The 27,264-nt window shown below is 42.5% G+C and overlaps 2 protein-coding genes across 2 annotated transcripts in view; one reads left to right on the forward strand and one right to left on the reverse strand.

Moving 5' to 3' along the window:
- Nucleotides 1–673: 673 nt before the first annotated feature.
- Nucleotides 674–4,859, reverse strand: LOC137907067 (docking protein 1-like). The gene is given in 8 exon segments (XM_068751377.1): nt 674–1,155; nt 1,157–1,675; nt 1,793–1,965; nt 2,462–2,531; nt 2,690–2,800; nt 2,883–3,016; nt 3,730–3,808; nt 4,803–4,859. Coding segments are annotated over 8 exon segments (1,524 nt in total). The 3' UTR covers nt 674–774.
- A 5,185-nt stretch (nt 4,860–10,044) lies between these two features.
- glra3 (glycine receptor, alpha 3) overlaps nt 10,045–27,264 on the forward strand; it is a 26,256-nt gene continuing 9,036 nt past the window's right edge. The window contains exons 1-5 of the mRNA XM_068750995.1: nt 10,045–10,109; nt 17,721–17,851; nt 19,029–19,096; nt 23,464–23,687; nt 25,074–25,156. Coding sequence (XP_068607096.1) covers nt 10,045–10,109; nt 17,721–17,851; nt 19,029–19,096; nt 23,464–23,687; nt 25,074–25,156 — 571 coding nt within the window. The remainder of the gene's footprint in view (nt 10,110–17,720; nt 17,852–19,028; nt 19,097–23,463; nt 23,688–25,073; nt 25,157–27,264) is intronic.

The raw sequence follows: 27,264 nt of genomic DNA on the forward strand, positions 1-27,264 counted from the left end.
GAGCTATTTATTGTCCAAGTTGCCCACCCATTATTTCTACTAGCCCAGCCTGGCTAAATCATCCCTTACTGACTGCCACCCGTCTTCCTGGAATATGCACATAGTTCTAGCAGATGCCTTTGTGCTACTGCTCCTGACCACCAACCCAGATAAAAAGGTTTAGCGCTCCTCTCATGACCTTCCGCTCCAAATTCATCCCACATTGTACCTTTGATTTTGGTTGGAATTCCAGGGAATCCCTCTTTTGTGATTCTAAAGTCACATCCCTCTCTGAACATTCACTCCACCTTCTATGTGCCATTGCTCAAGTCTTTATCTTCTAGCCATTGGAGCAATCATTCTCATGTTCATCAATTTAGAGCCATCTATTCACCTCTGCGGCCAATTTTAAGTGATGGGAGGACATCCGAGAACCCAGAGGGAACCCATACAGGGAGAACATGCAAGCAGAGCATCCACACAGAAAAGGCCCCGGTCCTCGGGTGGAGCTAACCACTGTGCCACCATATTACATCGTGATCCCCAACGCCTACATTGGTTGGGTTTTTTGCTCAGAAATCAAGGGAGATCAGACATAACATGCTTACTTCATATTTAGCTTTGTTTAAGACTATGCGAATTGTCATTTTCTTCAGAAAGCATGAAGAGCAATTTGTTTACAAACACAGGCATGCAAAAGTGTACTAATGCAGGAGAAGTGGTCATTTCTACAGTATAGGTGTTCACAAAGCGCTCCCCCAGTCTCTTACTGTCAATGTGCACATAACCATTGAGTTAAATGACGCCCAGGTTTTCATAGATGACATCATCGAGACAGTCTGTGGTATTTGTTGTGCTCATACTGGTGGAAACCGGGGAGGAAAGGCAGGTGGGGAGGGTGTTAGGCGATGAAGAAGCGCTCGATGATGGGGTTGTTTTGCAGACTTGAGCATAGAGGTGGGCGAACGGGTCTGGTTTGCTCTCATCTTTACGATGCACTTCCTCCTCCTTGCTCATGGGCTCGGTGTAGATAGGTTCATCTTCTGCAAAGCACGCGGCGGTTTGTTGGATTTGGACTGGACTGATTTTATCAAACACCTCAGAGTAGACGGAATCCGCCTGATCGTCAAAGCAGGGATGTGCATTTTGAGGTGAGGGAGCGACCTTTTTTCTTGAGTTGGGGGGGGGTGAGTGGGAGAATGCTTGCAGGGTCTACGTACAAAGCCATGGATGATTGTGGTCTTTTTTCAGGTTGTATGCCCTCAGTTTCGTTCGCATATACAGCTTCTGCCTGGCCGCCAAGATGCCCCCCACGGTGGTTCTCCTGTGTGGGGACCAGAGGGAGAGGCATGAGAGTGACAGGAGCTGGCTGTGTTGATGCACACTCAGCTGGTCCAGTTGAATGTTCTTGAGGATGTGCACGGTCTTCTAAGGCAGCAACGTTCCTCTCCTGCATCCTCAGTTTGTTGTCCAGAATGGAAGCCATGCTGGTCCCAGCAGGTATATCGGGGAGAGGGGAACGAGCCCGTATGGTGGTGACATGAACTTTCTCCCGATCTTGATTTTTGACAGACGAAGTCTTCTGTCTGATGGAACTCTGAATCATTGAGAATATTTTCTCAGCCTGGTGTGTCTCAAAGGTGAACGATCCGGGACCCGAGTCACAGCGTCGACCTGCTTCAATGGTTAAGGCCAGCTGGGAAGACAAATCACAAATATAGCAATCCATTGCAGCGGTCGAATGCACACTCATGAAATCAGTGCAATTCAACTGTAATGGGGTTTGGAGTATGCGTGAAAATAGCTCATTTACCTTATCTCTCCCGTATCGCCTGAGCAATTCGTACGGCCACTGATGCACAATGCTCTTCTTCTGCGTTTCCCTCAATAGCAGAGCTTCGCTCCCCACCTGCAGCCAGTACGAGCCCTGCAGACCACAACGGGAAGCTGCCTCCGTCCTCTGCACCACCACCCAAAACTGTGACACTGCAAACAAAAAAAACAAAAAAAACATTCACTCTCACAGCCGTACCTACGGTCACATTAGAGCGACCATGTTGTATGTTTTTGGTGATTGGAGGAAGTCGAAGAACCCGGAGAGAACCCAGGCAGACGCAGGGAGAACATGCACAGGTATGGTAACCAAAAGATCCTGCACTTCAAAACTGGAGTACAAAGGAGTGTAATTGTACTGTAGCTCTTAGAAGGTAATGGCTGGCTCCTGGGAAATGAACAAGTATAATTGTCCAGCATAAAATACATGGCAAAAGATATTTAATGTTAGTAACACTTTCATATGGCATTACTGATGGCAGAATTACTGATCGCTTCATGGTTAAAAAGTAAAAAAGTAACATCATGAATGCCAATTGCTGCCGAAATAGAAGCATTGGTTCAGTTTGTGAAGGATGTTGGATCAGCAGAGGAAAACCACTGAAAATAAGTGTGGAGCAGAAGTGCGAAGCGTGGACGGGGTCCTTACCGTCATCTGCTGAGGCGTATATCTGGTTCTCCTCCATGTGAAGCTGACGAGGGCCTGAGGGACTACTTTGCTGAGAGAGCGAGGAGGGAATCACCAGCTTGTTGTAAACAGCAGAGAATGCAAACAGCACAAGCTAAAACTCTGATCTGCTGCCTACATGCGCCCTGTAGTGCCTTAACTGCTACCAATAAGCAAAATTAACGGATGCAGGTTCTGCTCTTTTCTCACCTGAAATGTGCTGACACACAGTTTTTCTATCCAGTCCACGCAGTCATCCTTGAATGTAGCAAACACCATGGTTCTGTCTTGTGTCTCCACACAAAATGCTGACATGTTCTCCTGCAATCAGGATACGTAGCAGTTTTTATTCAGGCTAACCATTTCTGATATATGGGAAGACTAAGCAAATAGGCAAGCTAACCATGGGACAGTCCTCGGCATTTGGGGGAAGTCTGAGGACACTGATCAGTTCAGACAGCCGGACCACCTTAATTTTCCTGTCCGAATGGGGCTGGTGGTGCCTCCTGACCCCATGTTCCCCTCCACCACCACCACCTGCAGAGCGTATGATGCACAAACAGACACAGGGATGTGCTTCGTGGGATTGTGTTTCACAATATGTTTTGTTGGCTTCTTGACAGTAATATGATGCTGGACTTTACCAGTCCTTCTGTCCTTCTGTCCGTGGTGCTGCAGAACCTGGACCTGTGGCTGTCAAGTCTGATGTTCCTGTCGCTAGCTAGTCAAGACGGATGGCCGCCCACTATGAGTCTTAGGTTCTGTCCAAGGTTTCTGCCTGTTAAAGGGAGGTTTGTCCTCGCCTCCATCGCCAAAGTGCCTGCTCTTGTGGGACAAGTTGGGTTTTGTCTTTCCCTGCAGGTCTTTCCCTGCTAATCCTGCCTTGCGATAACTTTCTGGTAAGATCTGATACTATAGAAATAAAAATGAATTGAGTTGAATATTTTTTAGTTTTAGAGACTCATACTCACATGAACATGTCATTACACCTCTTGAGGTGCTTCAGGATTTATTGAGAGGATGAACTCCAAACTATTTCACTGTATGAACCTGGACTGTGTTTGTGCGTATGTATGTGTGTGTGTGCGTGTGTGGAACCTTTTGGATGTGTGGAAGATTGCAAAACGGTAATAAACATTAATTAATTACATCACATCTGTGTTTCGAGAGATATTGTGAGTGCAAAACTTTCTTATCCTGGAAGCTTACTCAAAAACCAAAATGGGACAAAAGCAAAACGATGACTGTACCTCCAATATCTTGGAACTCCAGCCGGCCCACTCCGCTGGTACTTTTGGGAAACAGAGACAACAACCATGGCTTCCATTTCTGACAAGAAGCAGAGAGATACGGTTAATGACAGAGACAGAAAAGGATTATAACTGCTCAGTTTGACACTACAGTCAGAATAGCTTGTGTAATCCCACAGCACATAAATATTCATATTTACGTGATAATAATAGGTCAATAGGTTTGTCATCATTTACATAATTTCATTTCTACAACCTAAATATTCAGTTTAACTCCTCCCACCTGCGACTTAGAACAATCATTAATTAACCTTGTGTGTAAATATGAACACACCTTCAGGCAACACGGCTTCCTTTACATGTGGAACTTTTTAGACGTACAACCTTCTCTCTGCCCTGGTCCTAGGACTTCAGTTTGATTATTCCTTGTTTTATTTTGTAGCAGACTTCTTGTGTCCTGTCTTGTCATGCCTTGCGATTTTCCCTCCTCGGTGTGTGTCTCATGGTGTCCACCTCACTCCTATTGCCTGCTTCCCCTGTGCCACATGTTTGTCTGTTCACTCAGTGTATTTGGTTTGTTCCTTGTCAAGTCCCGTTGTGTCCCAGCCTCAGTTTCCCCCTCATGGTACTAGTTTTTCCCAGTTTCTTTCTAAGTATGTTTGGTTGTTTGAATTAGATTAATTCTGAGATTGAGATTAAGTTAATGGTTAAAATCAAACATCCACGGTAGTGATACTACACACAGGGTGTGTGCTTTGTGTGTGTGTGTGTCGGTCAGTGGTGCACAGGAATGTGGAGCATGAAATATGTGTTACAACTTGTTCATTCGGATTCCAGGTCGAGAGTCTCTTTTGAGGCGTCTACCAAAGCAATGTCTCGCATTTTCTTCCACTGGCATTTGACTGAAAGCAGGAAAAAATATTTTACAAGTTGCATCTTAACTGCTTTACCATTATAGGCCAGGAATAAAATATGTGTTGCTAGAAAATAATATGCAGCCCCACGGCATGTCTCGTGCCATGTGTATCAACAGTCATGGCTATTGAGAAAGATCAAAGTACAAATGCACTCACTTTGCCAGGTTTGTGCGGTCGAAGGTAAACCGTTCCTGTTTTGATCTGTGAGTCCATCTGAGAAGTAAATGCACTTCACGTCTATCCCTTTGGATTCAGAAAGACGGGAAGAGTTTCCTTTCTTCTTTTCTTCTGGTTCCTAGTGGAGCTGGGCCGGGGTGTGCCCACAGTGTGTGTGTGTGTGTGTGTGAGAGAGAGAGAGAGAGAGAGAGAGAGCGTTTTTACAGTTAGCCTATAAGGAGCACATTTTCAAGTCAATTCAATTCAAATCATTTTATACAGTATCTATAGCGCCAGATCATAACAGAAAGTTATCTCAAGGCACTTTACAGGTGTTGCAGCGAAATACCTGCAGGGAAAGAGCAAGCACTTTGGAGACGGAGACAACAAAAAACTTCCCTTTATCAGGCAGAAACCGTAAACAGAACCTAAGACTCAGTTACGGACGAATCTTGATGACAATTTCAGGAAAAGTTGGAAATGTTACCAGGAACATGATCGTAATTTAGGCCATCTCTACAAGGCAGCACGGAGGCACTAATCATGGCAGCACAAGAACACGCCTGAAAATAAGTAAATAAATAATATAGATGAATAAAAACATATAGGAGGGAAAATAGCTATTAGAAATTCTGGAATCACAAATTCTTTTGAAAATATGTGTCAAAAATATAAAACATTTTGGATATGTTTCTATGCAAAACATGACCTGAACACGGATCTAAATGTGGAGCCAGAGTCAGAACAGCAGCCAAGTGAACCCTCTGCTTGCTCCGGTTGGCCTTGTCACCTGAGGGAAGTAGTTTATTTCCACACGAGCTTCATCTACTTTGAATTCAGCCTGAAGAGTTTCAATGACATGAGCAGTAAGACATGATGCCTTTTATTTTCTGATGCACAGACTGACTGCTCTGCCATGTTCCCTTCAGGATGTTTGGAAAGAAGACACTGATTGATTTAATGGGCTCTCTGTGTTTTAAAAAGATGTTTGTATTGCAGTCTGTCATAGCAAACCATCTAATCTGAGTAGGGGAGGGAAAGGCAGACTGAGATTTCCATAATAACATCTTTAATTCATTTATTCACTTTCTACCGCTTTTCCGTTTTGCGGGTCACGGGAGTTGCTGGAGCCTATCCAAACAGCAAAAATCCCCTGGGTTTAAATTAATGGAATTTCTGTTGCTTGTCATCAAGCCTGTAAAAAGGTGAAGATTTCCCAAAATTGTGTGTGATTGTATTTGATATATTTCACAAAAATGATGTCTAAAACAGTTTAAATTTGGGATAAGAAAATGTCGTTTCAGATCTCATCTCTAAAACTTATGTTAGGGGCCACAGCAGGTGAGAACCCAAATGCACGACAGGTGAAGGGAAGCTTTATTATTCGTCACCAGGCAGTCAGTCCAAATAAGCAGACAAATCAGAACGGTGGCAAGCAAAGAGAGAGTTCCAGGAATCAGGCAGAGGTCATAATCCAGGTGACCAGAGCAAACATGCAGACAGATCGAAAGGGGCATGCGGCTAGTTAGAGGTAAGTAATCGGGATGTAATCCAATTTAGTCCCTTACTTGTTTATACATGTGTTTGGGTATAGCATGTATCAAACCAGATAGAACCCCACCTCAGTGTCGGCTGGGGTATGAGCTGCACTCCTCTCCAATGAGAGACAGGTGTTGGGTTCTAACCACCTCCTAATGCTGTGTCCCATCATCAGTTAAGCACATTCAGCCATATTGATATTCGAGGAGCGCAGCTAGAGAGCAGCATCCTCTTGCTGAAAGAAAGAATACTATTCTCGTTTCTTGCCGTAAGTCAAATACATGTTATTGGCGTTGAATCTTTTGGTGCTGGTTTGAATTCTCTCTTTTACAGTGTCGTAAACCTGACATTTATCTAGGGTAGGTCATTCTAACCAATAGCAGATGGAGGAAATAAATAACGATGTGGGTGAGTGAACTAATGCATCGTTAATGAGGATACCGACTTTACCTGATTTGTGTGTCTGCACCATCTGCTGTTTACACTGTGTGCACAATTATAAGGCAAGTCAGTATTTTGACCACATCAGAGTTTTTATGCATATTTACCAGCTGTATAAACCTGAATGCTTATTTGATTTAAGCATATCAGAGAATGTGTGTTGTGTAGTGAGGGGGGGTTTGGCCTAAGGAGATCAATGCCCTATATCAAAGGTGTAAATACAGTTACGAGGGGAATGAGCTGCTTGGCAGAGGTCTGCGCTCTCCGAGTGCTTTTCTAGTTGGAATTTAGATCAAAGTTTTATGTCATCCCCGCGATGCACTGGCGACACATTTGGGGTGTACCCTGCCTCTCGCCCACAGCAAGCTGGGATAGGCTCCAGCATCTCCCGTGACCCGCCGGGCAGAAACGTGGTCGGATGGATGGGATTCATGTCATTAAAGGGACTTTTGAGAATTTGTCACTGGTGTATATTCAAGTGCCTTTTTATTTGTGGCTTTTCTTTTCGACTGGCAAAGGAGTGAAAACAATTATTTCATATTTCAGCCCTAGAAATATTTCAAAACACCTGCAGTATTTCCGGTACAGTACCGGTACATGGGTCACCGCAGTAAAGACTATGTGAAGGCAAACTTTGATGTGCTGTGTTAAAAGTAGCCGCACTATAATATCTACATCCTAGCCTAATCTCTAATTCATATCTGTCACATTAGTGAGAGGAGGATGAGTGAGGATGACTGGAGCAATGAAGGACCACAGTGCTGAGTGCCTCAGACATAACGGACGTATCCTCCCTCTTATGGTTTTGTTTTATGGAGCTATGGAGTTTTAAAGCATGGACAATATTATATTTAAATTCAGTAAATACCTTTAAGACAAAACAAAAAGTATAATTTTTTATGTTTGAGAACAGTAGCTGCAGTGGCCGGGGCATCTATTACGGATACCTCCTGGATGCCTCCCTGGGGAGGCGTCTGGGTATGTCCCACCGGGAGGAGGAAGAGTTAGGGTTATGTCACTGCGACTCATGTCTCTAGGCTGGCCTGGGAAAAGTCTCGGGATTTAAAGTGGACACATTCCAATTACAGGGCCTCAAAAGAGTCCTGTATTGTTATTTTTTGTCACTACCTCCCCGAGTCGAGAGTGGGTCATTTTTGCGCACCTGCTGCCATCCTTGGATGTGGTAGCCATTTCTCAGGCTTCGTCTCAAATCGAACTCTGATTTGCCGTTACCTGTGGTCACAATGGTAGCCACAGAAAGTACCATCAAACGTTGTAGTCTGGAAAGCCCCTCTGAGATTATTGCGTCCGCAAGCCAGCCCCAGATAAGCAGTGGAGGATGGATGGGTGGGTGGGTGTTTTTTTTCTGAATCTAGTTCAGGAACTTTTGGAGATACATTTGACCCCTATCTGAAGCAGCAGTTTCAGCTAAAATCTGATTTCAGTTCAGTATGCACCAGATTCATTATTATTTGTTATCCCACCGGAATATGACTTGAAGCTCATTGGCAGAGATTAAAAAAATAATTAGTATGTAGATTATAACAATGGGCACATCATTTTGCTGCTGTAAATCTCAAAATTCTAATTCTCCTCTCGGGCTACTCGTGATGTAAATATGAACTTAAATGAACGTCTCTATTCCGCCGCCTATTTTGGCCACATATGGCAAACTGTCATCAACACGGGCTACTTTACAGTTGGGCATCACAACCATATGAGACTCTATGTGATCCGGCCCAGTAGAGCAGAATAACGGCAAGAGACATGGCAGATGGAGAAAGAAACAGAGGAAGAGAAGAAAGACAAGAGCATGCAGAGTATTGCAGGATGAACAGAGGTAAACACAGAGAGAGTAGAGAGCACAATGGAGGGGTGAGTGTTACCTTTGATTCGGCGCCCTGGCTTTCTATTTACCTGCGCCGAGGAGGTTATGCTTTCACCTGCGTTGGTTTGTCTGTCTGTTAGCAAGATAACTCAAAATGTTCTGGAAGGATCTTGATGACATATTCAGGAAATGTTTATTACATTTTGGTGATGGTCCAGAAGAGATCCTGGATTATGGATATTTTTGAAAGTTCCGTTAACATTGCAGTCAACTTCAAAATTTGTTCCTCAATATCTTGGTTGATTATTGACCGATGTTGATGGAATTTGACACAGTCAAAATTTAATCCAGATTTGGTCCGGATTGCGGATACTTTTCCATTTACTTTTGCTTTTTTCAAAAAAATCATATTTTGTAAAATACGCATTCAATTCACTCACCAAGAATCACAGTCATAAACGGGTCCGATGTGAACTATCATGTAAAATCTCTTCTGAATCTGATCCAGAATGAGGTCAGAAAAAAATATTACATTTTAACATTGAAAACCCATTTGTGAGGGTTGCTATGGTGACCTTTGCTGCAGGTTGATTTCTGCCCTGCACAGCTGTGTAGGCATCGTTGAACTGAACGAGACGCACCTGTAACACATCTCACCTCATCAGCTCCTGCCTCTCTGGACAGTTCTCTGCCAGAACATCCTCTCTGTTTACTCAGTATGTTTAGGCTCTCCCGTTCTATGTGTCGTCCCGTATTCCCTAATTCTACCTTTAATACCTGAGGAAATAGATCCAGTTGAAATCAAGGTCAATTGTCACAACAAAACAATTTTGTTTTGGGACATTTCAATAATATCTCTGCACAAAGGAGGTTCTGTTCACCAAGACACTGTGGGATTAGTAGTGGACAGATTTGGTATCAGATATATGATATCAACAGAATAATGATATCAACGTGAATCCAATTTCTAAAGGTTTGTTTTCATTTAAGGAATCTAAAAATATAGATAAAATAAATGTAGGGCCATTATTTTTGGTGTAAATCACAATATAGGATGAATGTGGTCGTTTCAGATAGAAGGAATTAGTGACACTGAAGATGATTGGCTGGCATGTCTGCCAGTCACTGGTCGAGGGCGGGTCTTTCTGCCCCGACGCTTCACGAGGGCAAGTCCGGAGCCGCGCGTCTGAACAGCTGTCGTGCGAGGCGACCGCATCACCGCTCCGAGCCGTCCTCGTTTAATTCATTTATTCTTTTAACTACCGTTCTTCTGTGGTGATTTCTGTCCGCAGGCATTAACCGAACACGCGACTATTAGTATTTATTTATTTGTATTTATTTATTTTGACTTCCTGTTGCAACAGCATGTTTGAGAGTTTCCCTCCGCGCGTTGTTTGAAGGCTGAAAGCCCGTAGAGCCGCGAGGTGAGCAGAGATGAGGAGAAGGGGGGTGTCTGTGGCGGGCTTCCTGCTGTCCTGGAAACTAGTGCTGTTACTCAGGTAAGGTGTGCGTGTGCGTGTGCGTGTGTGTGCGCGTGTGTGTGCGTGCGTGTGCGATATTATATTATTATTTAATAAGATGTAGATGGAATCAGCTGCTCGCTGATCAATTGGCCAAGATAAATAAATGTGAAAAAAAAAACAAGTGAATAATGAAATTCAACTCTGTGATAGACTTAATTTTTTTAAAAACTGGTAAATTGTTTAAGGGTAACCCAAAATGTAAGGAAAAGTAGTAAATTAATGAATGTGCATTAGCCCTGTCTCAATTACTACATCATCTCCTGATTATGAATATATTTTATTATTCTCGCACGTTTGTGATTTTCCACTTCTTTTTAGCAAAGAGCTGCATTAAATAGTAACGTCCATATTTCATCACCATTCCTACATCTTTTCCCCACTTTGTAGACGAACACTCGCTGGTGATGTCGCCTGGTTATGCTATCCGAATGAAATGACATAAAAGCCGAATCAGATTTGCCTTTAGCGTCGCTGAGTTTCCCGTGGTGCTTTTGACGTGACGATTATGGGCTGTGGGCACATTTTGGTGTCGAGCCAAACGTAAACCAGCAGCTCAATTCCTTGGAGGAGGCGGATTGTGGAATTTGCGGCCAAAAGGTTGCAGTAAAATCTGCTGATTTTGCCAATCCGAATAACAATCTGCAGAGCCACCGTCCTATGCACAAATGAGTCTAAATATTAACAAAAATATGCTAATAAGTGTCTCTTCTTCATCATAGTTTATTTATAGTGGTGGAAATAATTGAACATAAGACAACTAAGTCTATTAGAGCCTGTGGATGCCAATGAAAGGTTTTACTGCTGTTCTGTGCAGAAATATTTTCCTTTGTCTGTTCGCACAAAGGAACTCTGTACTTTTTGTGTTGAACTGTGAGACACCACAACCGGACATATCTCAAACTAGAAGCTGCAATAATTTATTTCCTACCGAAACCACCATTTCCTTACAAGCTTGAATGTTTTTAGTCCATTTGACACACAAACAAATTTTTTTGTGGGGCGCTGATGCGGCAGAAAACAAGTGTGAAACTTTATCAGCAATCTCAGTGTTTTAAGCCTGAAAGCAAATTGTTTTGAGCAGCACATTCTGTTTCTGATCAGACGTCTAGTATGCAGCGGAAGTTCATTTTCAAGGACCGTTCTGCACTACTAAACTCGATGTTGGTATCTTGATGAAACGAGCCCTGAAGAGTCTGCTGGAAGTCTAAAGCTCGGCGTTAGGAGGCATGAAGCTGTGTCTCCCGATGGATATATTTCCACCAAGTAAATAAAACATGCATTTGCTGTTGAATAACATTATCTGTTGTTTTAACTCTCGAATGGGAGGAATGGTTCATTAGTTGTACGGGTATCACGTTGAACTAAATCCCACGTCCTGTAAAAAGACCCATTTCCGGTTATTTACAGGAAGGGATTTATTTGATTGCCCTTGTTTTGTAATCATCCAGTTATGTACACAAACAGCATCTCTTGAATGTTTTAGTATTTGCCTCTGTCCTCTCTTGATGTTACGAGCCATTTTTAGCCTCTGGCCTCAAATGTTTGCTGTCTGCTGTGCTAAATGTTGAATCAAAAGACAAACAGGAAACAAATACCGACTGGGACATTCAATGCAGGGTATGTGAATACATTTTATAGAGGCAGAAATATTTCTTATAAATATGGATGTCTTTGCCATTTTTGTAAGCATTGCAGTCTATGGACCTTAAATCTCTTCCTCAATATCTCTTTTGATTGATGTTTATAGAATTTGACAGTCATGTAGGGGGGGGGGGGGGGGAGATCTCTATCTCACTGCCGAATGTCATCCAAATCGAATCCGGATTACTAATTCTGTCGCGATACAAAATAATCTGTATTTTTCGCATTTACTTATAATTAAGGCTTTTAAAAAAAATAATATCTTGCAAAATATGAATTACCGAAGAAATCAAATTGATCCATAATCCAGGATATCTTCTGGATTATCACCCAAATTTACTCATCTGTTCCTGGTAACATTCCCAACATTTCCTGATAATTTCATCCATATCCTTCTGTAACTTTTGTGTTATGCTGCTAACAGGCAGACAGACAGACAAAACAATGCCAGTGACTCCATAACCCCCCGCCTCGGTGGAGGTAATAAACACTTCAATAAATCACTGATCGTTGTTTCTGTTGCAGAAATACACTGAACAAAATCAAGAGGAACCAGATTACGCAATGTGTTTATCATATCAAGCCAAGATTAAATTGCATCCATGTGAGAAGTGTCGGCCTCCTCCTAATTTATCATGATGTGTGACAAACATCACCAACGGAACACTTGCGACTGCAGAAGGGAAAGCGCGGTGGTATTCTGTCCTGCTGTGTGGATGTGATGATGGGTGGGAGGCGAAAGGGGCAGTCGCCACACTAAGTGAACATTTGGCTGAAGGCAGTAGTCGACCCTGTCCCTGTCCCTGTCACCGCACTGGGCTGTCCAGGGCTGTAATGCCAAAAATAACCAAGGGGTAGGTGGGAAAAGCAGTGTTTCTGATGTGCGTGTTAATCCAGCAAGGCATTACACTACACAAGAACAGCTGCAGATACACCAGAAATTATATATATACACGTTATATGTATATATATACACACACACACACACACACAAGAGAAACAATGGAAGAAGGCAAGCACAACCAGATGATACATTTTCTGTATTTCCCATTAGTTTATTATCCAGAGTTTTCAGCAGCAATGGTGGAGAAAATGCATTATAGGGCTTTATCTCACGACACGCATTTACATGCATTGTCATTTTCCCTGCAGATACAGCGCGAATGTTTGCCTTTGATGCTGCATGTCCTACATCAGTCCCCAAATGTGCCAAGTTTTTCTTTTTTGTCTGATCTGTATATTTGTTTGTCTGTTTGTCTCATGAGAACTTGATAAAGATGTGTGTATATATATTTATATAGAGGAGCAAATCTAGATGAATAAACAAACTTCAGTAGATGATCAGTCAGACATGCTGTAATGCAAATGTGGAATTTGGCGTTTGTTGCATCAAGGTGCCTTCAAGGCTTCATTTCATGATGCGTTCAGGTACCATATTAAATTATGCAAGTATTATTACAGACAGGTGACATTTAAACTCTTCAGTTGTGAAAGTACACATTAAGCACATCATAACCAGTTTGTGTGAGTTATTGCTACTTCTTTGCTTCTCCTCTTTGATGGAATTGATAAACATGAAATATTTTCATTCAGTCTAAATAGATGAGAGAATACGCAGTGATTTTTTTTGGTCTTTTTTTAATGACAGATGAGCAATCCGCTGAAAAATTTGGCTCTCACTCGACCACAGATCATACATTCAAATAATGGTTGCAAGAACATTTCACTTCACTGCATGCTTGTTGCCGTGCTGATAGAGATGGTGCGTTATATAATAGTAGGGATAAACTAAGGTCTCCTCAGCACACTTGGTATGGACAGATGAAAGGATCCTCGTCTATCTGTCGCTTCACTTTGGCTTCGTGCGTATGTTTTATTGCATAATCAGAGGGCTTGTTGTACCGAGAAAAGCACTCAGAGGGCGCAGACCTCCGCCAAGCAGCTCATTCCCCTCCTAATTAGATTTACACCGTCCACATGGTGATCTTGCTATCTTTATAAACCAACCATGAAAAGTAAAAGTGAATCGGAGTTGATGTGTATTTTTAGCTGATTTTTGAATGAATAGTGTTTTCAATGTTAAAATTAAATATGTTTTACTCACTCCATTTTGGATCAGATCCAGATGAAATTTGGTGGTAAGACAGACATTCCTATCCTATATGATTGTGACAAATTCCATAGACATGGGTGAGTAAACAACCGATGTATTGAGGAACACATTTTGAAGCCTCATTGACTGCAATGTTAACAAAACTTTCAAAGTGATCCAGAATCCAGGATCTCTTCTGGACCGTCACCAAAATGTAATGATCTTTCCCTGGTAACATTCCCAACATTTCCTGAAAAGAAAAAAAATAAACGGCGAGGATTACATAACCTCCGCCTTCTGTCAGCACTTCATACCAAAACCTTGCACAGACAGGTTTGGGATTAGTTGGAGAGAGTGGTTGATGCATTTTGTGTATACCTTATTGTTATTATTGTGATTGAGAGATCTACTACTACTGCTGGACTTCTGGCGTGTCCCGTCAGGGGTAGCCACAGCAAATCAACCTTCTCCACTTCACCCTGTCCTTTGCATCGTCCCTCCCAACACCAGCCACTCTCATGTCCTCCCTCACTACATCCATGAATCTTCTCCTGGGTTGACCTCTAGCCCTGTTCCCTGGTAGTTCTATTCTCAGCACTCTCAGCACTCTCCTCTGGACATGTCCGAACCATCGAAGTCTGGTCTCTCTGACCTTGTCTCCAAAACGTCTAACCTTCACTGTCCCTCTTATTGTCTCATTTCTAATCCTATCCAACCTGATCACTCCCAAGGAGAACCTCCAGCATCTTTATCTCCTCCACTTCTAGCTCCGCCTCCTGTCTTTTCCTCAGAGCCACTGTCTCTCAGCCGTCCATCATGGCTGGCCTCGCCACTGTCTTGTAGACCTTCCCCTTCATCCTCGCTGACGCTCTCCCCTGGGACATTCTCATTTACACACATGTACTCTGTTTTACGGAAATCGGAGTGCTTTAGGAGGAGGAGAGACGACCGGAGAAATACTATTTGGAACACTTGATGCAGGATTGACTGATAAAATAAAACTTTCCGCGTGGGAGAAGATCACAGCGGCTGTCAATTCTGTTGGGTCAGAGGGAAGATCTCTCAGAAATGGTTTGTTGTGAAGCTCGGTGCTCATAAACGAGTCGCTGAAGCGGATTGCTGATTTTGTGCATCACAAATGTTAAATGAATAAACTTTGAAATGGGGAATGACGCATATGTCTCTAACCTCGAGCTGAAATGTGCCGGTGGCTGAACATGAGCGCTAGGATGGCTGTCGTGCGTTTTGTCTCTCGCTCAGACGTCGGCTGTGACATCGGCATGAATCCAGCAGTATATTTTTTGGCTCAGCGGTACCTGCTGAGAAGCCACTCTGTGCTCTCACTGAATAAATCAGCACGATCTTTGGAAACGCGCTCCCCGCGGCGCTCCTCCAATCCTCCAATAACACGAGATGAGCCATGGCTTGCCAACATCTCAAGTTTTCTTTTCAGCGTGTCCTGCCACAGCTGTCTTTTATAGCTTGTCACACCAATTATTCAAAATGTCTGCCAAATGACTAATTGATCATCTTCATTAATTAGAGGAAACGGGAACATGTGTGAAGATCGCCGAATGCCGTGACTCTCTTCATGCATTCTATTTGTAGTTTCACTGTTCTACACTACATTATATTCATAGGCACGGCCAGAGGTGGGCTTACATTTACGCACGTTCCTAAGCACAAGTGCAAGTTGATAAATGCCATACAATGCGTGGAAATGTGATCGATACATTGATATTGGATCAGTTTGAAATTTTATTAAATTTGAATTGAATTTTATTTTATTAACAATGCAGTCAATGAAGCTTCAAAATGTTTTCAATATCTTGGTTGATTATTGACTGATCTATATGGAAGTTGAGGCAGTCATGTAGGGTGGGGGCCTCTAGCTCGCCACCGAATTTCATCTTGATCGGATCCAGAATGGTGTTAAAAATACACATCGACTCCGATTCACTTTTACTTTTCGTGTTTGGTGTATAAAGATACCCGTTTGATGATGATCCAGATCACCATGTGGACGGTGTAGATCTAATTACGAGGGGGATGAGCTGCTCGGCGGAGGTCTGCGCTCTCTGAGTGCTCTTCTAGTTAAAGGATATCATTCCCGTATTGATCCTTTTTGTTCATTAGTACTGAACGTTTAATGTGGGTAGCTAACAGTCACTGACATGGGGGAACTGGGGCTGAGGCAACTGAGAGAGGGGACAGCTTTGAGGCAGTATTTGAAGCAACTCTAGGTTTGTTAAGAACTTTAAATAATCAAGGCCTATTGGATAAAGCCAGGGGTACCCTAAAACAATGGGGCTCTGAGGCGAATCCATTAGTGGTTACAGTGATGACAGTTGCGATATTGCTAAATTGATGACTCTAAATTGAGTGTGAATCGTTGTTTTTCAATCCTGTGAACTTGTGACTTGTATTCCTCCTCCGCCTTCACAATGTCAGCTATAGGGTGACCTATAACCTGTAGAGATTCTTGGCTGAAAAGATGAATATTTTGACCTTTTCCCCGGCTACAAGTCATCCTCCAGTTGCCACTCCTTTCCTCATCGCTGAACCTTGCTCTTCTTTCTCCTATTAAATGTATTTTCTCTTTAGCTTCTCATCTCACAGAACCCATAGGGAGTCCCACTTGGCCTTTTGCTACCACTGATGTAAACATATGTTTTGAAGAGATCAAATGAGTAATCACAGTCATGGTAAACACATTCATTCTACTCCCACGATTCTGTAAGGCTCCACTTGTCCTGGGGATAAATGGTCGCTGCTTCTAAATGCCAAGGTAAAAGGTTGGTGACACTGAAACTGCTCTTGCGTGGTCTGAACTGCGCGTGTGTGTGTGTGTGTGTGCATGTGCATTCAGCAGTATCACCCTGCCAGTGAGAATAGTTATTTTTGGAGATGTTGCTTTTTGTCACAAAATGACAAACACACCAATATAGCATTCAGAAGAAACTTCCATTGATATGAGAAGGTAAAACTTCATGCTAAACAGTATTAACTCCCCAAAAAAAGAGGACTATGGCTTAACAGTAAAGTGTAAGATCAAAGTCCTTAATCTTTGTAAGGCATGTTGACCTCACACCAAATGACTTCTCACAAAATATCATTCTTGGAAACGGGTTTTAAATAATACTAGAAAAGCAATCGGAGAACGCAGACCTATAAATTGTGAACTAAAAGTGAATCGGAGTTACAGATTTTTCAATCTGGAGTTTTTAATATTAAAGATTTAAGATTTAGTCATTCTGGATCAGATCCAGATGAAATTGCATGGTGAGATGGAGGCCCTGACCCAACGCGAAATTTCATAAACGTCTGTCAATAATCAACCGAGAAATTGAGGAACAAATGTTGCAGCTCCACTGACTAAATGTTGCAGAAAAATTCAAACTGATCCAGAATCCAGAATCTCTTCTGGTTCATCACCAAATTGTCGTCATCTGTTCCATGGGAATTATAGTGGCATTATTTACATGCATTAATTGCCACCCCAGGGTTCTACTTAAAATCAATTAATATCCGATAACACTCCTTCCTGTGTAATTTCCAACAGATAACGTGCCTCTTTTGTGAAACGGCGCCCACATAAAAATTATGATCTTGCTCTGTAGCCCATTTTCCTCTTCCTCCTCTTCCACGGTGAAAAGCTGTGTACAAATCAAAAAGTTGAAACACTTTGTCAGGAAATGTATGTTCAAACGCTGTATTGTCGCACATTTCATGAGTCCTAAACGAGGTGCACTGAATAATCAAAGGTGAATTAATAGATTCACTGTGCTGAATTTAAAGATGACACATCTTGCACCGCATTCAATCGTTTTGCCTGTGTTTTGTTTCCATGACAGTGTTGGCCAATGCAAAGAGGTGGACAATGCTCCAAAGACACGGCAGGTTCCCATGTCTCCCTCTGATTTTCTGGACAAACTGATGGGGAGGACATCTGGCTATGATGCCAGGATAAGACCAAACTTTAAAGGTATCCCGTGACCCATTTTTGTATCTGTCTGATATCTGAAAGTGGACTTTCCATTTGATGCACTGTTGACAATAACATGGGTAGATTGTGTTGTATTCTAACAGCAAAATAATGGCTTTGTTTAACACAAAATTATTTTGCCATATTTGACACACCGACATTTTGGTATGTTTGAAAAAAAAAAATTTGTGGCACTTCACTTAGAGTTCATCTTAGCCTTTTTCCATATTCCTAAATAAGAGAACAGACATGGTGACAAATCAGGTACCATGCAAACTGGAAGTATGAAGTTAGCCCGCATGTTATATAACCTGAGCAGCTGATTATGTGAGGTGCATGGATGCAACCAATTAATTATATGAATTGGTTGATTAAAAATAATTACCGGTAATTCCCCAAAGATTCCAAGACCCCAAATTCACCGCCTTGTCCATTACTGGGTCGTGCTGGAGCCTATCCCAGCAGGCAATGGGCGAGAGGCGGGGTACACCCTGGACAAGCCGCCAGTTCATCGCAGGGCCGCACGCAGAAAGACAATCCTTCACACACACACACTCATTTCTATGGGAGATGTCGTGTAACCAATTCACCTAATTTGCATTTTTTGGTGGTGGGAGGAAGCCGGAGAACCCGGAGAGAACCCACGCAGAGAACATGTAAACTCCTCACAGAAAGGCCGCTAGCGTCACCATTTATAGTTGTAAACAGTTTGTTTTTGTCTGCTCCTGCTCTGCCTCTCTATCACTTCTCTATCCATCTCCTTGTTTTTGACTCTCCTCCTACCTGTTATTTGCGCTCTTGCGCTCTCTCTCAACGCAGCCGGTTAGACAGATGGCCTTCCACCATGAGCCTTAGGTTCTGTCCAAGGTTTCTGCCTGTTAAAGGGAAGTTTTTCCTTGCCTCCGTCGCCAGAGTGAGAGTCTCTTGTGGGTCAAGTTGGGTTCTGTCTTTCCCTGCTACTTCTGTAAAGTACCTTGAGATGACTTTGTGATCTGGCGCTATAGAAATAAAATTGAATTGAATTGTAACCTTATTGCTGTGAGGCAGCAGCGCCGACCACTGCGCCACCGTGCCACCCCAAAGCCCCAAATAACAAAATAAAATCATTTCAGAGCAATCTGTTTCATAGTATACATTGTATCGGTGTACTATAATCTCTCTCTCTCTCTCTCTCCAGGTCCTCCAGTTAATGTTTCCTGCAATATTTTCATCAATAGTTTTGGCTCCATAGCTGAAACTACCATGGTAAGTAGAGATACTAACGGAAACTACAAAACTACAATCCAAAAGCAATAATAAATATTAAAAAACCAGATTTGATTTGTACTTCCTGTGCTTTTATTGTCTACATTCCCTACCATGTCAAAATGATCTGTAATTTCTTCAACGTGTTGGTGGTGAAAAGTAACATGTCTTATTCTTTGAGAGAATAAAGACACTTTTTTACCTTGAAGATGACTTGGAAAGTGGAAACTCTTATGATATTCAAATTGCCAGCCGTTGTATTATGATTACTGGTATTTCAAATATGTCAAAATGTGGTTATGCAAAGATTCAGCATCAGCATCACTTCTCAATCAACACTAATCGGGTACTGCTACAGAAAGAGCGACGAACAGAGAGAGAGAGAGAGAGAGAGAGAGAGAGAGAGCGATTACTCACATAAATTTATGACGTGAATAATCAGATAGAGAGGGAGGAGCTCAGTGTGTCATAGGAGGTTATGCCACCAGTGCTGGACTATGACAGCATGTTGATTATTTTATTTATTAACTACAAGTTTTGTTAAAAAGGAAAGTCTTTAGTCTACTCCTGAACATAGAGATGGTGTCTTCGTCATGTACCAAAACGGGGACCTGCTTCCACAATAAAGGAGCTTGATAACTGAAAGCTCTGCCCCCCTTGGAATTTTTTGGAACCAAGAGCAGGCCAGCATTTTGGGACCGCAGGGCCCTAGCGGGGCAATATGGCATAATGAGCTCTGTAAGGTAAGGAGGGGGCCATAGAGTACGAAGAGCAAAACACGGAGAATCAACTGGACTAGTTCAAGTTTGATTGAAGACGTTTCGCCTCTCATCCAAGAAGCTTCTTCAGTTCTGAGAGACTGGTCGGGGGTCCAGCTGCTTATACTCCTGTTGGAGCAGGTGCATCAGCGCAGTAGGCCAGCATTACCAGAGAGTCTAAGTCTGTGGGGGGGAGCCCAGATAGCCAGCTCATCTTTAATGGCGTCTGACAGGCCGTTGTGGAAAGCGTCGCACAACGCAGTCAGCATCAGGATTGTGCAAAGAGTGAGGGTTCAGTGTAAATGCACTGATAATGATATGCAGTTAGTGATCAGAGCTGTAGAGAGAGGAGCGCTGAGATACAGGGGCCGTGTGTCACATTGGGATTAAGACCTTTCTCTCTCGCCACCATCTGTCTTGTCCTCTGCACCCTCTTTTCCTCCCACGAACAACAAAGCACTGTGACATATTGGAATGTTTTGAATGCAAGGCAGGAAGTAGAATTCCAACACGGTGTGTTTTCAGATTTCACAGGTTGTCAGCTAGGGTGGTGATAATGGATGGATCAATGCCTCCAAGAAAAAGTGAATATTTGCCATCAGTATGGATGATTCTACTTCTACTAGTTATAATACAGAGTCATCTGAAGTGGGCATTCATTGATTCATCATCCCTTAAAAAGGAGAAAAACAGAAAGGAGAGATTCAGAGGTAAAGCACTAAAGCCCAGTGTCACAGATAAAGAACGCACACACACACGCACGCGCGCACACACACAAGCATACATTGAGAGAGAGAGAAAGAGGAGAGAGAGGGAGTGCTTAAAGCCAGGTTGGTTCTCGCTGATTTACTACAGTCTGCAGTCCTTTTTCCATTTGTTCACTCAATCTCCCCATCCCTCTTAATCCATCCTCTGTCTGTGTACAGACGGACGACTGATAATGACAGGTTTGTCCTCAGAGACGAAATTTCAGGTTGTAATGCTGTGGAACATTGTCACCATTGTGAGCAGTGCGCCTGTGTTAGGGTTTTCCTTAACCCTCCCCGGTTCTTCTTCTCCGTGTGGGTGCATGGTCAATAAAGAGGATTTGGGTCATGATTAAGATATTTATATAACATGCAGATCAATACAAGTTGGTTCAGATATCAGCGCTGAGGTTCGATCCTGCTCCGTGTGTGAGTCTCAGGTCCGAACAAAGGGCCGCCCTCTGCGTCCGCGTCTTTCAATGTCCATGAGTCCGGCCCCCTCCAGGTGGGGGTCCCGCCCCAGCCAATCTAAGCCCATGTTTATCTGTGTTGTGTGACGTCACTGTTGTGATGCATTCAATTGAAATCAGTCATTACAATAACAAACTAAATGTGGTGCGTTCCTAGTGGTGCCGGCATGTAATTACTTTGTGGAATCCCATCTAAATACGGAAATTCCCTACAACTGCATGCTGGATAATTATGATGCATCTTTGTGGCTTCCAATTCCAAGGAGGTAAAATTTACGCCATTTGTTTGGCTCTAACACATAAATGACGAGGTGCGTTTTCATGTACCTCGGCTGGAGGGTTGGAAATGCGGCACGATACAGCGGGACCTCGGTTGTCGAACATAGTTCGTTCCTTATGTTCAAAAACCGACTACCGAGTCGTTCGATAACCAAGGTCCCACTGTACACTTACACAATCTTCATATATTTATTGAGTAAAATATTGAAAATCTTTTTTTTTTAAGTGCAGGGAATTCTCAGTTCATGAAATAAAATTATCTTTGACTCCTGTTGGCCAAAACCCTCAGCAACAGTTAGAATTGCCACCGCACCTAATTTCGACCTACCGCTGCGTAATTTAATTTTGTTAGCTCCATTTGTGTTAACTGTTTGATGACTCTGACTCTACTGGGAGTGCAGTGATGTGGAAGAGTAGCGGTGTCACTTCCACTCAGTGAGCATCGTGAGCAGAGAAGTTCACTGCCTTTTACAGTGCACTCTGGGAATTTTTAGGGAGCAGACCTTGTAGTGCAATGGAGTGATGCTGGCATCGGGGCTCTCGATTCACTATCTAAGGACCAATTTGAACCACCTTGTGTCTGCTGCCCTAGATGCGTCTGCCGGTTTAGTAATGGATTATTTAAATTCTTCAAAAACATATAAATGACCCAGATTTTCCACTAAACTCTTTCTGACTCACGTTCCCAGTGCAGCATTGTCATTCCAATATATGTGTGTTTAATGTGTACTAAATGTGCATGTAACCGCTTTCTGTAATTTCCCATTAGTGCGCATGTCGCTGAATTTCCCTTTGGGATTAATAGAGTATTCTGAATCTGAATTCTGAATATCAGGTTCATTCTCTTATAATTCATCTTCATTCAACAGTTATTAGATTGCCAAAACCCTCTTTTTGAAACATCAGCTTTCAAATCTAATGGTGGTACTTTCGCTCAAAACATTGTCACAGATGGTTTGTAAAATGATCAGATGTAGCATTTTGTGAGTCACAAAAATTATATTTACTAGTTTTAATAGGTTTGGAAAAGGGTTTAGTGCTGCGCTTATGAATACCCGGACGTTGAAGGAAATAAAGGAAATGCAAAAATAGTCTGCACCTATCCTGTAAACACCATTATTAAATCAGTGGATTGGAGACATGACCCTATGAACTGCTGCAGCAGTGCATCCACTTCTTAGTTACTGTTCATGATGAAGGTGCATGTAGAAATTATTCATGTGTAATTATGCAAAATATGGTTTGCATTACTGCTGACATGTTCAAAGACCAGCATCGCTGTATCCAGTGAAACAGATGGTGCACAGGGGTCGAGATCATTTGCACCTCTTTGCTTCATCAGTGCACATCTTCAGCCAATTGCAGTCAGCATGAAAATATTCAAAATCATCACATCATTTGTCACGAAATGTGAAATGTAGGACATGTGGGTGAACGTTTTTTCCTACCTCAAGTTGTGTTGTTGTTGCATTGGCTTCCTGTTAAAGCACAAATTGAATATAAAATCCTTCAGCTCACGTCTAAAGCCCTCAACAGCCAGGCCCCTCCTTACCTTGCAGAGCTTGTTATCCCATATTGCCCCCCCTAGGGCCCTGCGGACCCAAAATGCTGGCCTGCTGTTGGTTCCTAAAATTTCCAAAAGCAGACTGGGGGGGGGGCGGAGCTTTCAGTTATCAAGCTCCTTTATTGTGGAAGCAGCTCCTTGATTCAGTTCGTGAGGCAGACACCATCTCTATGTTCAAGAGGAGGCTAAAGACTTTCCTTTTTAACAAAGCAAATCAATACAATCATCAATATGCTGTCAGAGGCCAACTCTTGTGGCATAACCTCCTATGACACACTGATCACCTCCCTCTCCATCTGGTTATTCACATTATAAATACATGTCAATAATTGCTTTCTCTTCACTGTAGTTTTGTGCGCTCTCTTTTTGTCTGTCTCAGTCTGTGGTGCTGCAGAACCTGGATCTGTGGCAAAGTGCTTGCTCTTGTGGGTCATGTTGGGTTCTGTCTTTCCCTGCTACACCTGTAAAGTGCTGTGAGATGTCTTTCTGTTATGATCTGGCGCTAAAGAAATGAAATTTAATTGGATTATGCTATTTTGTCCTTCTGTAGGACTACCGGGTGAATATCTTCCTCCGTCAGCAATGGAATGACCCTCGCCTTGCCTATGCAGAATATCCAGATGACTCTCTAGACTTGGACCCCTCTATGTTAGATTCCATATGGAAACCAGATCTGTTCTTTGCTAATGAAAAAGGAGCCCACTTTCATGAAGTTACGACAGACAACAAACTGCTCAGGATATTCAAAAATGGAAATGTTCTGTACTCTATAAGGTAAGTAAGTGTTTACATTACACTCATCCCCATAACTCAGATCCTCTATGAAGGAGAATTAAGTCATGTGAGCTCTATCTAATGTAGGTACTCTGGATCAGATAATCGATGAAGTTAAGCGGAGTTAAGAAATGGAAAAAAAGAATAATGCGTAATTCAGATTCATGCACATGCGCACTAATAGGCTGCTATGCATCTTTAGGAAATTATAGAAAACAGAAAGCATTACAAGCACATTTAGTACACATTAAACAGACATTGGAATGACAATGCTGCCCTGGGAAAATACGGGGATGTTTTTCATAATAATGAGGATCCAAGCCAGTCCTGGGAAGATGGGACATGGGGGGTGGGTGAACGGGAGCAGTCTCGGGACAGAATGACAGAACAGAGCCGGAGAGGACAATATTGTGTTTACCTTTGATGTGTTTAATCACCAGGTCTTAATCTTGTAGAATTAGACTCCAGTTTAATACGTGGTCTCTTTGATCAATCCCACTAAGAGACCAATTAATCAATTCCATGGTTTTAGTCGTCTGGAGCGCAGCAGGCAGCGGGTCCAAGAAGAAAAGTCAGCAGATACACGAGACTAGACGGATATAGCAGCTGGCAGATGGGGGGGGGGGGGGGGGGCAGAGTGAAATTGGCCCTTTCATGCAATGGTAGACAGTCCTATATGAATTCTAGATCACAATGATGAGCCGGATCATCCCCAAAATGAAATTATTTGTCCTTTGAGCATATCCTACCTTTACAAAAACAGAATTAATTGAGTATTCCTGCTCAGAATATGACCATGCAAAAACTAAATTCTGTTTTTGCATACAGATAATTTTTGAGGTCCTTCAAATATTTTGTTAAGATACTCTCAAGAAGGTTTGTAGGGGTCTTCTTCACCACTGCGTTTACTGTAAATGCACATCGCACTTTCAACGTGATATTTTGATTGATCTAATTCTTAATTGTATTTTCATATGGCTACCTGCAAGTTTCTGTGTTTTCTTTTGCTAAATACTACCAAACCTGGCTTTTAAAAATAAATATAAAAGTATTTTTTTTTTCTGGGGCTAGCCAGGAGAACGTTCAGTAGAGCCCAACAGTCCCTTTTAATTAAGTGAAACCCCGCTTCAATTTCCTCTCTTGACCTACATGCTACATGCACATCCCTTCTACCAAGTTAATTATCATCCACCATGGTTTTTATATATTTGTGGGATCCTGAAAGTCAGACAGAGCAAACGACCTCAGAAACTGACAACATTCTCCTTGGCATGAGTAAAATGGCAAAGCTATCACACAGAGGATGTACTTTTTTTGAAGCTTCACGAATATGACATTTCTGAATAACTTAAAATTCTGTCACTTTATTTTACCTTCTCTCCTCAGACTCACACTAACTCTGTCATGTCCCATGGACCTAAAGAATTTCCCCATGGATGCCCAGACCTGTATCATGCAGCTGGAGAGTTGTAAGTATTTTGGAATTATTTAGTTTAGTTGACTATCTGGGCTAATCAGGGATGTCATTGCTGCCAGCTAGATGGTCTAACCCTAAGTGGTATTTTCACCACTCACTGACATAGTACACTGTATGAGGCTTTGGAAACAGGGGGAGCATTCTCACATCTGTGTCCTTACAAATCCACAATGTGAATTCCACATTGTGGAAATTAACACCGCACTGTCCTTTCTCCCCCCCCACTCCTGCTTCTTCCTGCTTCAGTTCATTATTCATCGAAATGGCTATAACTGCTCTTGTTTGTGCTGTATGCGTTCTCCATACCTCCGTGGTGTGACTGCAGGGGTCTGTTTCTATGCCCATGAGGAATTAAACCGTGCACATCACAGAAGGTGTAGCATTCATTCATGCATCTTGGATTCAAGGCAAGGAGCTTAACTGAACCACCTGTGCAGCCCGGAGCTGGAAACTAAAATGAATTGCAAGTGGACATTGTGTAGAAGCTGATGATAATTACCCGTAAAATATGTGCATTCACCTTTACAACAAATATTAAAAATAATAATACAGTAGAGTCCCTCGTTTTCCGCGGGGGTTACGTTCTAAAAATAACCCGCAATAAGTGAAATCCGCACGGCTACATATATCAACAGGAAGAAACTAAACCTAAAAGGGACGTCATACGCTTAGAGTAAATAATCTTTAAATAATCTGTTACTGTTACTGAAAGCAGAATGATAGTGGTGCATATATTTGGGAGTCTTGCTGTCCATGTGTCGTTGTGTCCTTGGGCAAGACACTTCACCCATATGCCTGTGTGAATGTTGTGACCTTTTAGTGGTCAAAAAGGTGTTTCATAAACTACATTTGAATGGATTTGAGAAATATCATTTTGTTGTGAATATCTTGTAGAAATTAAATTGTCTGAACACAGAAATTAACGTTTGAAAATTAGTTATTTATTTTTACTAGAAAACGCATCCAGGACGACTGGATGCAGCTGTCATCCTCGGTGGGCCGGTGGGTGACCAGGACCATGCCCACCCATGTAGCCGTGGTAACAGCTGCGATTGGACGCAGCTGTATCCACAGCTACATGGGTGGGTATGGTCCTGGTCACCCACTGGCCCACCCCCGATCAGATAGACCACAGCTACCGGGTAGCAGGAGCTTTAGATAATGACCTTGAATGGCGAAGTGGACGGATAAGAGACCCCCGATAGGTGATCATCATTCTTTGGTGTCTTAGTCAACTGTGAGTCCTTTAGAAGGTAGAACCTCCTGAAGTTATCACAACGGGACCAAGACTCCCCCCCAGAGAATGAAGATCTACCCTATCATGTTCTCTCCCATCACCCACCTTCCCTCCCCTTCACTAGGCCCCCCAGACAGACAGACCTCGCCCCCCCCACAATCACCATCCAAACAAGATGTGGGGAGACATGCAAACCACGTTCCCATAGTGTATGTTTAATGACAACACACACCCATGCTTATCTAGGCGGCTCTCACAATGGAGACGAGTTAGTATATCCGGGCAAAGGAACACCCGACCTTCTGGTTAACTGGTTGGCCGCCCAGCCACCATCACCTATTCTGCTCCTTTGTTCAAACTCACGATCCTACACCCCGCCAGCTCCAAAGAACCGTGTTGTGTTCACATGACTTATATTCCCTCTGGCCCTTTGATGTATTTTTGATCAATTTGCTTTTTGATCAATTTGCTTTGATGTTTGACTTTTTTTTTTTTTTATGATTATCCCTGATGGTTAATCTGTCTTTTTTTTTTGTACATAGATTTTATTGAATTTTTGTTACAGAACATAAACAATAACAAGCACTCTGTAATCAAATATATCAAAATACAAAGAAATATACACCACCATCCAAGATAAAGTCGCTTCATATAACTCCATACCATCGTCACTCAAAAACCCAACCCTGTAACCCTGCACCGCCCACTCGTTTCGCTCTAAGAGAAAAGAGAAAAAAAAGGAGAAAATCTAACAGTTAAGAATTAAAATATAGAAATAACTGAAATAAATACAACAAAAATAATAACATGCACAGTAAATTAAATCAAGTCACCAGGAGACAAAAACAATAAGTTCTGAGGTA

The sequence above is a fragment of the Brachionichthys hirsutus genome, chromosome 17 (genome assembly GCF_040956055.1).
Source record: "Brachionichthys hirsutus isolate HB-005 chromosome 17, CSIRO-AGI_Bhir_v1, whole genome shotgun sequence".
Taxonomy (NCBI): domain Eukaryota; kingdom Metazoa; phylum Chordata; class Actinopteri; order Lophiiformes; family Brachionichthyidae; genus Brachionichthys; species Brachionichthys hirsutus.